Below are 16,143 nucleotides of genomic sequence, written 5' to 3'. Positions count from 1 at the left end.
AATTTTACCGATATTATCATTTAGAGGTCTGTAGTTTACTTTAATTGTTTCTAATAATACCCATTGACTGTAAATTTGAACAATCAAAAAAATTAACAGTGTTAGATTGATATTAAGCTGAGTATTTTTTTTTATTGCAGCGCTACATGGTAGTAATAAAGGAGATAGAAGCAGAGATGCTTCAAGACGTGACTCAGCTCACGTGCCGCTGCCCGTGCCGACTGTCATTGAAGGGTTTTCTGATGTGGGAACCTGTGCTCATCGTAGAACGGGTAAGTTTCCTTTTTCATTACAATTCAGCTTGAAATGGCTTTTAAGGGAATCTCAAGTGGCTGTGCCTATATTTAATATAGAATTTTGCTTCAAAGATTTGTCAATAAAAAACCACACAATTTTCACATTGCCTGTTATAATAATTGTATTTTCGTTTTTAAAATATTATTATGGAATATTTGCGTTTCCAAAATATTATCTTGGACCCTGCAATTATTGTCAAACTTCTGCTCTATCAAATTGTGTAACCAAAACGGTATGACACATTTATCATAACCTCATAACCGTAACTTAATCAACTTAAACATGTTTTTTTTTTTTAATTTTAAATATTTGAGCACATTACCGTCAATTCTATTTAATCATTTTTAATATTTCAGAAGGCTGATATTTTTGGAAATAATTTAAAATGAATATTAGTTTAAATTTGTTTTTTTTTTAATAGGATAAAATTATTTTAAAAAATATTAAAAGTACTCTTTCAATGATTGTATTAATCTATATCCTATACATATATAAATTCTCAGAAGCAAATTTGTTATTTAAAATGCTCAAATTGAGAACTGAAATTCTCTTGACAAATTTCTTTTTTTCTTTTACGGCCACTTATTCAATGTACATTATTTTGGAAGGTTTATACCTGATTTCACCTATTCAAAAACGTACCGAATTGAGCGAATAAACCCTATAGGATTATCCAAAGATTTCAAATAACATAAAACAAAAATTAAAAATCGTTTTCGGGTTTATTTATCACATTAATGCCTTTTTTATCTCACTCTTCACCATTTTCCGTTTTTTTTTCTGTAATCTTTTTTCATTTTCTTAAAGGTTATTGAAGTGCCCTTTCTATTTACTTTATATTCATTATTTTATGTTATTGGTATCGTTAGTTAAGTGGCTACTTTAGCCTTAAAGTTAAAAAAAACTGAACACGCGAATCTGAAACAGTTTTCGAATATGAATCATAGACTTGTAGGCTTGTGTTTTGGATGTTATTTTTCTTGTCCTTGCAGTAGGTAAATTACGGAAACGATCAAAACGTAAACGTGCTGAAGCGAAAGTTCTCACTCAGAGTTACGCGAGTACCATTGAGGAGATCCAGCATGGACAATGGAAGAGGATCATGCTCCTGGTCGTGGCCATTACTGTGCACAACATTCCAGAGGGATTGGCGGTCGGAGTTGGTTTCGGTGCTATTGGAACTTCAAGCGCAGCCACCTTTGAAACAGCAAGGTAGGATTTATTTAATTTGATGTAAATGCTTGTAATTTTTAGATTTTCAACGTTTTGGTAAATAACCACTTGTACTTGTACAAGAAGGAATTATCTGGTCGTCAAAGTTTTTAGACTATTTATCTAAATTTAACCTTTCGAGTGGTAGAACCGCGAAAATTTTTAAACGTTCACTACCGATTTAAAAAAAAAAATGACGCATCAAAATAGCTTTCACTCTGTAGCTTTATCATTTAAAATTTTTAAGGTGATAGCTTAAGCACGAAAAATCAAAAGAGCCGATGTAATTTTTGCTCCAAAAGTTGCCCCACTTGAGTTTTTTTTCGTATTTTTAAGAAAATCTTTGGATTTCGGGATGGGAAGTTGTAAAATTTATGTATATTTTTACGCCGAATGAAGTCAGCACGAGACCTAAAGAGTTGTGCCTCAGTAAAAATGTATAAATAAATGTTGTTTTTCTGAGATTTCATATTGGATGTTTGCAGTTTTGCATATAGTTAATCAAGTTTAAATGATGGAGATGAGTACATGCGCTTGTTCCAAGAATTCGAATTCACAGGTATATCTTTATTTGTCACATCTAAAGGATATTTTGATCAACCTTATTAAGAAAAAAAAAGATAAATAAGTCTTGATTACAAAACCTTTCTTCAAATTGTGGCCAAAGTCTTATATACTATATACATATATACATTTGAATGTACATTTTTATAATAATTTTAAAAAATATGGTGCCGGGAGTTACAAAAGAGCATCCTGTATATTTATGGATTTTTAAAAAGTGCATGAAAAGGTCTTAAAAATATATTACATGTTTTATTTATCTTGCATGCTTTCTACATGATCAAACTCTAAAGTGAATTTTTCAAAGAAACTTCCGCAGGCTACTGTACTACTTTTTACAAAACTTCTGGATTCCTCCTGCGGAGTTTCAGTCAATCTCTGAAGAAGCCAACAGGATGATTGGCGAAACGTTAGCAAGTTGGACTCAGCAAAAACCGACGTAGGAGGAATCCAGAAGTTTTGTAAAAAGTAAAATCTAAAATATTTTAATAGTTTATAATAGTTTAAAAATTCGGATGTATTGTATATTTTTGCTGTACGGTTTTTGTCCGTTTGGATTAGAGTATCGAATATCGGAATAACCGTTTTCATTTAATTTTGTGGCATAAATTATAATTTTTCTTATTTCTTTTAAATATAAAATTATATTTGACGGAATTAAAAATGTAGGTACAGTGAACACATTTATTAATTTGCCAAATCATTATACTTCAAACTCGTTAAACTAAAACTATAGTTTATTTTTCTGTAAGTCGTCTGTTAATTAATACCTGCGGTTTGAATCTTACACGCTGACTGGATTCGAAAAATCATATTGCGCACTAATAACCATAATTGTAGGGATTTGCGTGAGAACGACCTTTCCGTCCAAGAACTCGGATTATCCATGCATTAAAATGAAAATTACATTTTTATAAACAAGTCTTAGCTACATTAATGTGTTAAATACTTCAAATTCTTCATAAAGAGTCGTAAAATCGCATACTACAGGCTTATAATGTCGCTCGCAAACTAAAAGAGATGAATCCAAACTCAATTTTGAGACGAAATTATAGCTTAACATGTCTGCGTTGGGTGTATAAAAAAAGAAAATGTTTTTTATTCATATTTTCAATATATTTTACCCATTTTCGTTAATTTGGTAAATTGGCAACATTATTACCTTGTTAGTAATTGTAATTGTAAAATTAGTTGCTCCTAAAAAAACCATAAACATACAAAGAGGATCACTATATACTTCAATGTCGCTGGTTTCATTTATTTTGCATATATTTTTTGTTATATGTGAACGCACGCCTAAGTAATTTTTGTTTTTTCACGAAAACTAAGCAAAATATCAAATTTAAGCATCAAAAAGATTAAATTTTTAGTTTAATGTGAAAATACATGAACATTCAAAAATCTTCAGCAGATTGCGTTTCTTTGTGTAATTACCCGTTTCACTCTTTTACCCCATCGCCAACTTTGTTCGGAATTGCTATTCTCAATATTTGTCCCTTCCTAAATCTATTCAAAAATTTTTGGTGATAAGGGTTTCAAAAAAGCGATAACTTTTAATACATTCCATTCCACTTTAATATCCTTTTAATGGTGCCATTTATTTTAATGTAGAAATAATTATTAACGAACAAGAAACAACGCATCATTTGATCGGCAACGGTACAACTTGCTCATTCGTAGAATTTACAGTAATTTTGGCCTCAAGAATATTCTTTCTTGCCTTGTCGGTAAAAATAAGCCCAATCTATTTTCGTAATTAGGCGGATATAAATATCGAGATGTTTGTAAAGTTGTACAGTGAAAGCACTACTATGGCTCATAGATTTAATACATTGCAAGCTTGGCACCATCTGTCAGAGTTCGATCGAATTTTAAACAGGTCTAGTAATATTCGCCTACTCGGCAAACGATGGCGCCACTACGAAGCGTGCATGTTTCCATTTTACTTTTTATGTTAAATGGCATGTGTTTGAATTGTGTTTATGGGTTTGATTGTAATTTAATGATAAAGGTTAACTGTTAAATGGTTAAAGAGTTATGGATTGTACAGGTGTAATTTTTTAACAGCTTCTTTTAACACCCGGTTTACAGATGGCACCACGTATAGCCAAGACAGAGCTTTTAATTCAAAAATTGGCGATTGTGAGTGTTGCGTTGACCATATTTATTTGTTTATTTATTTATTTTAATTCACTGTTTTTTTTTTGTATCCCAGATTTTATTTCACAAAATAAAACCTTTAGGTTATGCAAATAGAAAACCAAACAAAAAAAAGTTAATTGATATCTAAATTAAATTATTAAAAATATTAAATAATATCAAACACAAATTAAGATTTTTTTTGATTAGATCAAAATTTTTGCACACCTGTTTAAGGTAGAAAATATATTTGCATTTCTTTGTAAATTTCGCTTACATAACGTCAATACTTGTAAAAATTATTTTAAAGCGGACCTCAAAATCCAAAAGTGGCAAATAATATACGAGGGATTGCGTTAAATGACATATACAGCTTTGAAACAAGCTGCTTGAGATGAAAGTTATATTAAAGTGTTTATATTTGGTGCCATATGGCGTGACTAACAACGTATAATGTATAAGTAAGAACCGAATTCGTGAATTCGTATGGGAAATATTGATGGCAAGCGTGGCAACAGCGCGCCACTATCACGTAGGTATCTTGGTAGGAGGTCTCTCGGGAGATATTGTGAATGAATGAACCGAGGAGTCTTTGGGCAGGCCGGCGGGGGCTCGACGAGGGGGCCGAAAAGGGGAGATGGAATTCGAAGGAGCGCCCGGGGCGCCGAACATTCTTTCGCGGCAAGAACGCACTTTGCTGAACGTAAGAAAACAAAGAGCGGACGAGACGAACGGAACCTGCGATATTTTTTCCGTTTTTTTTCGTTTTTTTTTTATTGTATTGAGACCAAGATTACTACTTGTAATAATAAGTAGAGGACTGGGTAGTAATAATGGACGCCCAAAGAGACAAACAGGTATAGATAGTGTGGAAATATGAATAACCAAAAATAACAATTTACAGGGATTCTGAGGTTCAAATCTGTTTTGTGGGCTATACCACCGACTACCAAAAAATTAGTATCTGGGGCTATATTGCAACGAAAACCGCCAACAAGAATAGACTTGCCTAAAATGATGCTGCTTTTGGTCGTCTATTTGTGAGATATTTTTTTGGTGTTTCTTGTAAAATCTTATTCTTCATTTGAGGACCAGTGTGTATTATAAACAATATATTATAAACCGATATAGGTTTATAATATATTGAGACACCGAAGACAAATTCATACTATATTTGCTCATGGCTAGAAAGAGAATCACTGAATCCGAAAACGAGGTAGTGAGGTGTGTGTAATATAAGCTATTTTAGTTTTTTTAGAGAATGCCTTTGCATTCCTAATATGTTTTAGATTTAATGGCACAGGATTAAATATCTTGCAGCACGTGAGGGTGGTGTAAAGGTTCTAGGTTGTGATTAACCAAGCTAATCTTCTATGCACTTTGTTTTCTTAAAATTCGAATAAGTTTTAGGTTTGTTATGGAGATATGTAAAATATCCCCCTTGAAATACTTCAAATCAGTGAAATTTTTCTTTATTACCCCAATAGATACGTTTTTCAATATATAAGCTGCTTTTTTCGAAACCAATTAAAATCTGTTTTAATCGATTTTTTAAAATTAACTAGACAACGCATTTGGGCATAACTAAACATTGGCATTTTGTTTGTTCCATAGAATAATATTATTAACTATACCTAAATTGCGCAGGGTGTCCCACGGGAGCGCGACTCGGTTAACAATTGAATTGGATAAAAATGTTCAATAGCAATTTCTGCAATTGTAAAAAAAAATGTAACATAACAAGTAGTCATTATCGTTTCCGCTGAGAAAGAAATAACGTAGTGGAATTATATTGCTATAATATGCAATTACGCAGATTTTTACCAAATTACTCACTTAAAAAATGCCGTGCACTCACTATTTTGCTCAGCCGTGTGAAATTATCTACCGTTTTGTAAGCCAAAAATGTACTGCTGGCAAAAAAGAAAACCGTTCTGTATAGAGACAGTATTGTTATATTAGAGTATTGTTATTTTTTATCCCGTTTCTATTTGACATAAGGTTGTAACATTATAAAGGTTACATAAGAAATCAATCTTAGATTATTTGGCAAGAAAATAAAAATCGCATGCGAATTTAAACCAATCTTTTAGTCCTTGACAAAATAAATCAAAAGTAACTTTGACTTAATAAACATTAAAATTTTATGGAAGACATGGTACTTTTTTTTTCAGTTCTGTATCAGACCGAGTATCCGGCAAAATGTCACTGCCGACGAAGTAGAACTCGCGAGTGATTAAGTTTATCAAATAGCTTCAGTGGACGCGACCTGGTGTATTTTATCTGTTTTTACAGACTAGGAATATTATTGGTTGTTCAATAATAAACTATCTAAACATCATTACAACGTTCTATAAGATGATGAATGTTTCTATTCTTATATTGTGTTAACAATTTGTAAACAAGAGTGCTGAACGGTTAGTTTTGATTATATAATTTGTATTTTGAATTTTTTTAAAATTTTTACATAGAACAAGTTGCTGTTCGAAATTTTACAGAACTCTGCTGGAAATTACAGAGATTATAATTCAGATAGATCGTTTCTGATTTAGAACATATTTTCTTGTGAAAACCCGATTTTTCACAGCAGTTAAAATAATAAAGTACTCGAGAATAAGTTTTTTTTGTAGTTTTCCTTTTAATATGAAATTACCAGCTTCGGGACATACGCAAAAAGTAAAATTTTCTAATTCCCTTGGTAAATAAAAAAATTACTAGTGTCTATCCTCTAGAAACATCGAAAAATTAAGCATTCCGTACACAAATAACAAATACGTAATAGATGTGTTTAAAATGGCGACTGAAGTCAACACCTTCCATATTGCTACATTTGCAACCGTTGCAATCCCTTCTGTTACACTCATATATGTACTTCTTTTTGCTTCAGTCTGTGGTTTGTGGGTTCTTTCTGTAAGCATCATTTATTTCTCTTTTCCCTGCTCCTTCTAAAATGAAAATTTTTCAAAATTTCTAAATCACAAAATATATTCCTTTATAGTTAAATTATGATATATATTTAAATGTTTCATTAAGTCTGTATGAAATGAAAGAAGTTTTATTTGTGCGTATTGGGCAGATGATATGCTCTTTGGATCCTTCAGATGTGCAAACTATATCTTGGCTTGAATGTTCTATTTATATATGCGAATTTCAAGTCGAGGTACTTGAAAATTCTAAGTCACAAAATCGGCATGGAAGTTAGATTACATGTATTAGCTGAAGATAGGTGACAAAACAAAGATTTTAGAAGCCGAATTCGTAAAATATGTGGCAATAATTATTGACCGTCATCTCAAATGGGACATTCAGATTCAGAATGTTGATAAAAATATCAGGAGTATTTGCCGCCTTTTAGATACTTGCAATTGTTTCAAACTCTTTCACAACTTAAACGCTTGTATATTGCATTTGTCCAGTCACAGCTGTCGTACGGAATTCTTGTTTGGGATGTCACTAGAGATACAACAAAAATGAATTATTAAAATAATATATAGACAAAATTTCGGTTACTCTAGTGATGCTGTGTTTCGGTATAGCAGACAAAAACAAAGATTTTATTAAAATCAGTGGAATACAACAGGGCTATATACTTCCCGATCCTATTGTTGTTATAACTACATTTCTGTAGCATCGTCTGCGCAACTTAGCATTGCAACCAAGACAACTGTTGAGCAAATGAAACATTATGCAGAAATTAACAAATTGAGATTCAATGAAAATTAAACTAAAATGATCGCCTTTTCAACACGAAATTTGAATAAAAGGTTATTAGTACCCTTCAATGAAAGCACTATCCAACAGAAAAGTGTGACTCGACGCACTCCTGTTTCAAACAGATGTATCGCATTCTCAAAAAACTTTTTGTTTCTTTCCCCTTGTTAAAAATGTACTAATTGTTCTTATGTCTATTCCTGTCTCGACTACCCCTTGGTTTGTTGGGGAGGTTCCCCACGTGTAGAGCAAATTTTTAGGATGCAGAAACGCATTTTACGGACTATACTGTTTAAGCCCTGGAATTTTTCATGTCGGAACCTATTTCCACAACACTCTTTATTGACACTTCCTAGTATGTACATACTAAGTTGTGCCACCTATGTAAAAAATAACTCTAATCTTTATATGCCCTCAAGAAACTCAGATATTCAGCACAGTTTAAGACCGAATCTTAACATAAACATTCCTACGCATCACATGTTTTCACCTTAAAAATTTATAATAAATTGCCTATCGATCTGAAGGAGACAAACAATTCAAATGCGCTCTTAAAGACAAATTGCTACGCCTCGCCTATTACAATATTAAGGATTTTCTTTCTTGTGATACCTTTTAATACGTATTCGTTGTTTGTTATTGTTTGTTTATTTGTTATTTATCTAACATTATTACTAAATATTATTAATTAATTAATTATACTAAGATAATTTTATATTTTTACATTCGTATTATACTGACAATATCCAACACTTGTAACTCAAGTATTATGGAAATAAAGCTGTCTTTATCTTTATTAAAAAAAAATAAGGTGGCGGTCGAGAGTTAGATACTTAAAATATTTAAAGTAATTTGCGATTCTGGTTAATGTGTGTATGTATTGATCTTGTGAACATCCTCGATCTTTCTTTGCTTCGGATATTTAAACTATTTACATTATTTAACTTTTTTTACTTATTAAATTGTAGGCGCATCACACTGATTTTGTATTTCATGTAAAACTTTTTTTATTTGGGAATAATAATATTAAATAAAGGCTTATTGGCTCGAAATATATAGCAAAATGCACGCAAAAAAGTCGCGCCTAAACAATTGCCGTTTTAAAAGGATCCGACCACATCCGTTGTCAAACGAAGCGCCCTTTCATTCAGTTTGACGATACTGCCTTCTGATTGGTTCGGCACCGTTAGAAAATTAACGTATGCTATTAAGTCTGAAACGTCGCGTCTTTTCGTAACGTCCGGCAACGGCGCAAATATTTTCGGCGCGGTGCCGTTAGGCGTGCGGGGTCCATTTAAATTTTTAACACCTAATAGTTTTTAGGTACGTACCTCTAATTGAGGTTCAAATACGGCAACGCATTTCACGTGCGTGTACATTGTTTTGTCACGGTAAACGAGATGGTTCCGATGCGATTGCACGCACGCCGCTTTTTTCGGTTTGCCGTCGTAGTCGTCGCGGATGGCATTCCATCGGTTCCCTGTATAACGGAACGCCGCTCGGGCTATTTATCACCGTTATGTATATTTAATCTTAAATATCGAACAAATTAATACTTTCATCTCGGCTCGCACGATTTCGCTTAGCATACTACGATCTAGGGGCCTATATCGGCCGCTAATTGCCGCGCATTTCGTAATAATTGGCCAGTATACACGCATGTTGTGATAAATATTTACCATTGGAACGAATGCAACTCGCCGCGTAAACATAGAGAAAACTTATAAAAAGCGGATTCACCAGCGCCGCTGCGGGCTACGAAGACTAATTTTCTGGCTTTAGGTGGCTGGACATTTCAATGGGACATATTAGAAATGCCCCACGGTGGGCCAAAATGACTCAAAAAATTTCAAATCTTGCTTTTCGTTTTTTACAATATATTTAACCCAGCGTTAAACAACCAGGCTTTAAGCTATGTAAAAACAATTAAATGGCGGGGTAAACATCTCCATGCTAACTGTCAACAGCGTCCGAATATGTTCAATCGTGTTACGTCTCCGCTTTCATTTAAAAAACTGGCCAAGTTGTGGTTCCTGTTTTGTGGCCACGATAAGTAAATACCTCAATTTTCAACTTAATAGACGTAAGTTTACGCTACTTATATTAATAAGGAGATATTAATTTTGTTTATTAGATTCCACGTGGTTGTTATTTAATCGAATCTGCGTTCCTCTTCTATTACTTAAAGTAAATTCTTTAAGTTTGCTTAGACCTATCAAGGATCAAGCAAAGCGGTATCACAGTTTTTTTTTAATGAATGCTCATTGTCTCATAAACTTTCCTAAAAAATAAACTTCTGCCCATCTCTGCCTCCCTATTTTATAAAAATATCTTTAGTTACATTATGCAGAACGGACAAGTTATTTGTTAAAAAAGAAAAAAAAAGAATTCAGAATAAATTTCGATGTCGTTTGTGGATCATTGTAGACCATACAAGTTAAGGCTCAGGCTCATTTTGCAAAAATTATACAGTTTCCGCCGAAATTAGCAAATTAAATGAAAAACTCATTTTCAGTTTTTAAGCTATTTTACAACTTCTCGATTATTTGTTTCCCTGTATCCTTGGTACAAAATGCCCTTTCCGTGTATCAAATATTGATACACGGAAAAGAGATCGTGAAGTCCAGTCCAGCGCCAATCGGACAACTTTCCGAAGAGGCCCAAGACACCCGCAATAAAGAGTACCGAAGGTACAGGCAACATAATGCGAAAAAATGCAGCAGGCTTGCAACAAATTTGGATGTATTTCATAATTTGTTACTTTCGTCTGATCCAAAAATCGCACATTTACGCAAAATCCAAGCTATAATAAAAACAGATTTAGTCCCGATGCTTTAAATTTGCTACAGCCTTTCAAAGAAAATATTACAATTCTGAGGGAATCAGACGAACGTAGCGACTCTGATTAAGCGTTGATTTAAAATTAAAATTGTTATATTATTATTCTTATTATTAAATTAAAGTTGATACTGGTTAGTTACATTATTTACTCATCCAAAGGCAGATACTCTAAATTTCTGTTGTAAATATTTATTACAGAACGAATTTTAGATACCGTATCTTCTATGTTCTAAATAAATACCTCATAAACACAATGTAGCATTAAGGTCACTTTTTCACGTACTTTTTCCAGGTACTCTAATTTTAGAAAGTTAGTATCAGCCTTTACATAAATTTCCTCTGCAGTAGTCTTCAGGAATGATCCTGTCTTATCAGTATAATGTGCACTCTATCAAAAATATTAGACAGGGTTATTGAAAAAGAGTTTCGAAAATTTTTGGAAGACAAGGATATTCCCCAAAGGTTAAAGTGGCTTCAGGAAGAACTTTAGTTGTGAAGCGGCACTTTTAAATTTGAACAATGATATATGCAAAGCTGCAGATCAAATACAACTTACAGCGGCTGTATTATTAGACTTTACAAAAGCTTTTGATATGATGTACCGCCGTCTTTTAATAGCAACTCTAAAATCCGTAGGCTTATCTAACTTGCCTTTGAATTTTGTTCAGAGCTTTTTGCCAAGAAGAACCCAGAGAGTCAAATGTAATAATAGCTCAAGGATCAATTTTAGGACCTCTCCTTTACATTTATTATACGTATAAACTGAACTCAGTTTTTTGATGTTGCAAACCAGGATATTATGCAGATGATACTGAATTGCATATTTCATCAGGGAACTATTTATTGGCTATGTATATAATCAACGATGATTTAGTATTGTTAATTGGTCAAATAACCATTCTCTCAGGATAAATGACAAAAAAACTAATTTAATGATATTTGGAACAACGTAAAGTCAAAAAAAGTTGATAAAGAAAGTGTACGTCCTGCTCCCCTTCGGTTGACATTTGATAGCTCTTTGAGATTTAAACTACACATAAACAATTGCGTTAAAACGGAATAGATGAATCTATCAAGTACGGCAATATTTAATTCAAAAAATTAAAAATAAAATTCTGCGAATCTTTAGTATTGTTAAGACTTAACTACGGGGGTGTTATTTATGGTCTATGCTTAGACTCTTCAGACATACGGAGATTTCAGGTAGTGCAAAATTCATGTCTAACAATTATTTCTGGTGTCAGACGAAGGCATAATTTAAACATTTAAACATAAATTATGTGACATTAAAATCGAGTAGTTGAATATGAAACGGAGAAGAATCCTCTCTCCAGCGTGTATGTTTCAAAAAATCGTATTAAACAAAAAACCAACCTATCTGTATAAGATTTTGCCTCGTAATAATCGCCAATTAAGATACCTTCATAGGTTCAGAATTCCTAAACACACAACAGAATTTTTTAAAAGATCGTTTTCGATTCAAATCGTTTAATTGTACAGTAACTATTCAGATTCACTAGAGCAAAAAACTTTGTCACAGCTCAAAAAAACCGTAAAAGATTCTTTCTTGTCAGAACAGTGTTCATCCACTGTAGAACAACAATAAAAAATCTAGTATTAAAAATCAAATTTGAATGCTTCAAAAATAAATACAAGTCCATAATACAGACCTGCTTGTTTAAATATTAGAATTTTAATAAACATTTTACATTTTCTCCGCCTGTTTTACTCATTAAATAGTCAGCTCTTGCTCGGCGTTGTTTTTTAGTCTGGTTAGTATTATTTTTTTCTCTTGTATTTTGTGGAATTGTGCTGGAAAATTAAGACCTATTTATTTATTATTAATTTATTTAATGTTTCCTTGTGGGTGATTCTTGCGGTTCGATGAGGATTTCAGTATTATTTGGATCAAAAATTATCACTTCACTTTTTCTATTGTATTGTATATTGTATTTATTAAACCGCATGTCGAAGTACAAAAATAGTATGAGGAAAAATAATATCAGATTCCAGAAACATTAAAAATAAGGGCAGTCGAAACTAAATTTACATCATTTCTTTCTTGCAGTAAACAACCAATTTAAGGAAAAATCTGGGCTAGTTTGATAATAAATTGTCATACTAAGACAGTCCCCAACTGCCAAAATCTGAATCCTTAGAAATTATATTAAAAACCTATATTTGGAAAAACTATTGTATTTCAATTCCATTTTTCGGTTTTAGTAATATAAATAAAAAAAAAACAAATCTTACAAATATATAAGTTGGACCAAGAGTAGGAGAGTCGGAGGACACTCACAGAACACAATTCACTAGACAAAATATCTTCTAAAATTAAATTTAAATTGAAAGTTAAATACATACAAAATACATTTTCAGATTCTTATAAGGATTCTTTTAGAATGTTATAATTTCTGTTTATATTTAACAAATTCAACCCTACAGTCGACCTTCTATGTCATTAAGAAGAGACTTATATTTACTCTAGCTACATCACTTTTTTTGGGATTAAACATATCGGGATATATTTTTTAAGTGTAATTAATATTAATTTTCTTATATGCGTTTCCTTTATACCATCTCTCATCTCATAGTATAGTGTAATTTTCTATTCCCACAAAAAATTAGTAATATTTTTCTACGTATCTTCTGAATCAGACATGTTTTGAACGACTTAAATTTTTTTAAAATTTCCTCTAATTTATTCTAAAATTTCCTTAAATTACCTAATATTATCACTATAATTCCACTAATGACAACTGACTACTATACTTCCACTAATTAACAGTGATTATCACGTCACCAGTTTTCTTTTCCAATGTAAACCGTTAATAAAAACATATATCTACTATAAGTACGCGTGCATATATAATATGTACTCTATAAGCATAATGACGCTAAAAAGTGATTGGATTAGACTGGACTGTTTAAGCATTTTAATTATTTACACAATAATCTCACTTTCAATTTATCTTTTTTCAATTTGCCAAAAACTAAATAGAAAAACACGCAAAAATAGACTGTATGAAACAAAACAATAATAAATAAAGTGCGTATCTTGTTTTAAAATTTGTTGGTTTTATGGTTTTGTGTCGGTCTAACTGATTGGTTCTGTTCAATAAATGCCTAAGATTGTGTGATTTTTCAACAATCTTCCAGGTGGTACGGAGACGAAAACACATACGCAAGTCATAACTTACTTTGATCAACTTTGGGAGCTTTATTTAGTGGGTGGGTTGTTATTATTGCATATTTTTATTATTCTAAGGATGTGCAAAGGAACTAGTGGGATTGACTTATCTAACGTCCTAGTTAATAAACCATAATTAAATTTCCATTTATGTTCCATGTTGCGGCAACGTGGACATTCCAGGCATGCAATAGTAAAAGTATGGCCGATTTTTTTTTGATCGGCCGTTATTTCCCGGTGGAATTTGAAAGTTTTTTTCTTTCGCATTGTCTGTGGCGTTGAACCGCACGATGTCCACGAAATTCAATCGGTAGAAGTTCTCCGACGAATGTTTTTGGTGAGGAATTTGTTACTACCGATGAAGCCGTTACACGTGTACCGTGATTGTTTCGAATCGAAATAGAAATTCGCTTTCTATTTTGTCAAAAAGTAATTCGTATTGATCAAGAGTTTATCTTGACGCACTTGATTTTGGCCGCAATAGGGACGACCTCAGACCGTTTAAGAATCCTCCATTAAAATACGCGTTAATTAGAACCACAGGTATTTTGACTATTGACGCGTTTCAATAATGTCCACGCACGAATTTATGGTCGGCATTAAAATAAAATGTAAATTAGCTATTTTTCGGAAAGGTACAAAGCGAAACATGAATCAATACCATCAGCGGGGCACGGAGGTATTTATTCAAATCTACGCGTATAAAAAATACATTAAAACAATCTTGTAAAATATAATAATATTTATGATGTTGTTTGGACTTTGGCGGACCGAAACAAGTTCACGAAACATTATTCATAATATCGGGTAGTTCCGGTCAATAATCGCGATAACGATTAAGATCTTGAGATTGATTGAAAAACAGTGGCGTAACTCTCCGCTTGCCGAAAAATAATATAAATATTAATATTCGCCATATTGGATGGCAGTTTAACAACTGCCTAGGGATATCGGCAATTTTTGGGTTGCCGTTATTAGCGAAAGTGTTAGCAGATCTATCCTTAAGTCCTAAGAACAATTGAACAAGTAAGACACTACAAATACCTTCGACGTTCAATATAAACAGCAAATCTTGGCACGCATTGAACAGGCAAGAAAAGTCTTCATAAAAATGAAAAAACTACTGACGGCTCCGGACCTATCACTAACAGTAAGAATAAAAACGGTCCAATGCTAAGCCGTGTTGCTTTATGGCTTAGAAGGCTGGACGCTGAATAGAGAAACCACAAGGAGGTTGGAAGCTTTTGAAATGTGGACTTATGGACACATGATTAGAGTCTTGTGGATAAGTAGAACTACAAACGAGGAAGTGTTAGAAGAATGGGCAAAGAAATTCTCTTTACCATTAAAAAACGCAAACTAGAGTTCCTGGCACATATATCACGCGGTACAAGATATGAGCTGCTGAAACCCATTAGGGAGGGCAAAATTGTAGTTAGATGAAGTGTAGGGCGCCGAAGAATCTCTAAGTTGCGCAATCTTCGAGAATGGTTTCATATATCGTCAATTGAATTATTTAGATCAGCAGCATCAAAAGTGAAGGTAGCCATGTTGATCAGCAACCTCCAAAGGAGAAGCTGATACAAGAAAAAGTAGATTCAACACTTTATGTTCGATTTTTACTTTGCAACAAGTGGCTGCAGTTTGCGACTGGCTTTGCGATGGATTATCTTATAAAAAAAATAACTTAGCTTTACATGCCTAACACGCCACAAATGTAAATTTTTAGTTGGCAACGAAGAAGCTACTCCAAAAATTACCTAGTTGCTGCAACTTCTCGGCTCAAATTCAAGCAAATTTAATTTGATGTATTTCAGTCGCATGAAATTAATTAGTACATGAGAACGGCAAGGTTATGCCACTTTTGTAGTCTCTGCGATAAATTACAACTTGAAACGGGCGTTAGTCATTAGTTTGTTTAAGCGAAGTTAAGGGAGTGTTTAATAAACGAAGACGCTTAGAAACGTGTTGCATACTATACATTTTCTAGAGCATTAGTTTTTGGGTACTTTTTTGCAAAACAGCATGAGTTCAATCATTGAGTGACGTGTGAGGTGACCATCAGAACTGATAAGTGTCAAAATAGAATCCGTGGCTAAAAACTACCCAAACCATCAGATCGCTTCCAAAGCCACACACGCTTTGTGCACTCTTGACTGACGCATGATCATACCATATCAATCCTTATA

General features: G+C 32.9%; 1 protein-coding gene and 1 long non-coding RNA gene across 2 annotated transcripts in view; one reads left to right on the top strand and one right to left on the bottom strand.

Annotated features, from left to right (window-relative positions):
* The window catches only part of LOC132698536 (zinc transporter ZIP11), a 120,235-nt gene that overhangs the window by 702 nt on the left and 103,390 nt on the right, over window positions 1–16,143 (top strand). Inside the window, exons 3-4 of the mRNA XM_060664677.1 lie at window positions 141–272; window positions 1,290–1,509. Of these exons, the coding sequence (XP_060520660.1) occupies window positions 141–272; window positions 1,290–1,509 (352 nt within the window). The remainder of the gene's footprint in view (window positions 1–140; window positions 273–1,289; window positions 1,510–16,143) is intronic.
* Window positions 216–9,485, bottom strand: LOC132698537 (uncharacterized). The gene is made up of 3 exons (XR_009618393.1): window positions 9,255–9,485; window positions 1,363–1,494; window positions 216–338 (listed from the first exon to the last, which is right to left on the bottom strand). It is a non-coding gene; the product is annotated as an uncharacterized LOC132698537 (long non-coding RNA).

The sequence above is a fragment of the Cylas formicarius genome, unplaced genomic scaffold, assembly GCF_029955315.1.
Source record: "Cylas formicarius isolate icCylForm1 unplaced genomic scaffold, icCylForm1.1 PGA_scaffold_2__14_contigs__length_35257938, whole genome shotgun sequence".
NCBI lineage: Eukaryota > Metazoa > Arthropoda > Insecta > Coleoptera > Brentidae > Cylas > Cylas formicarius.
Note: the sequence above shows the minus strand (reverse complement) of the source record. Positions and strands in the feature narration are given on the sequence as shown.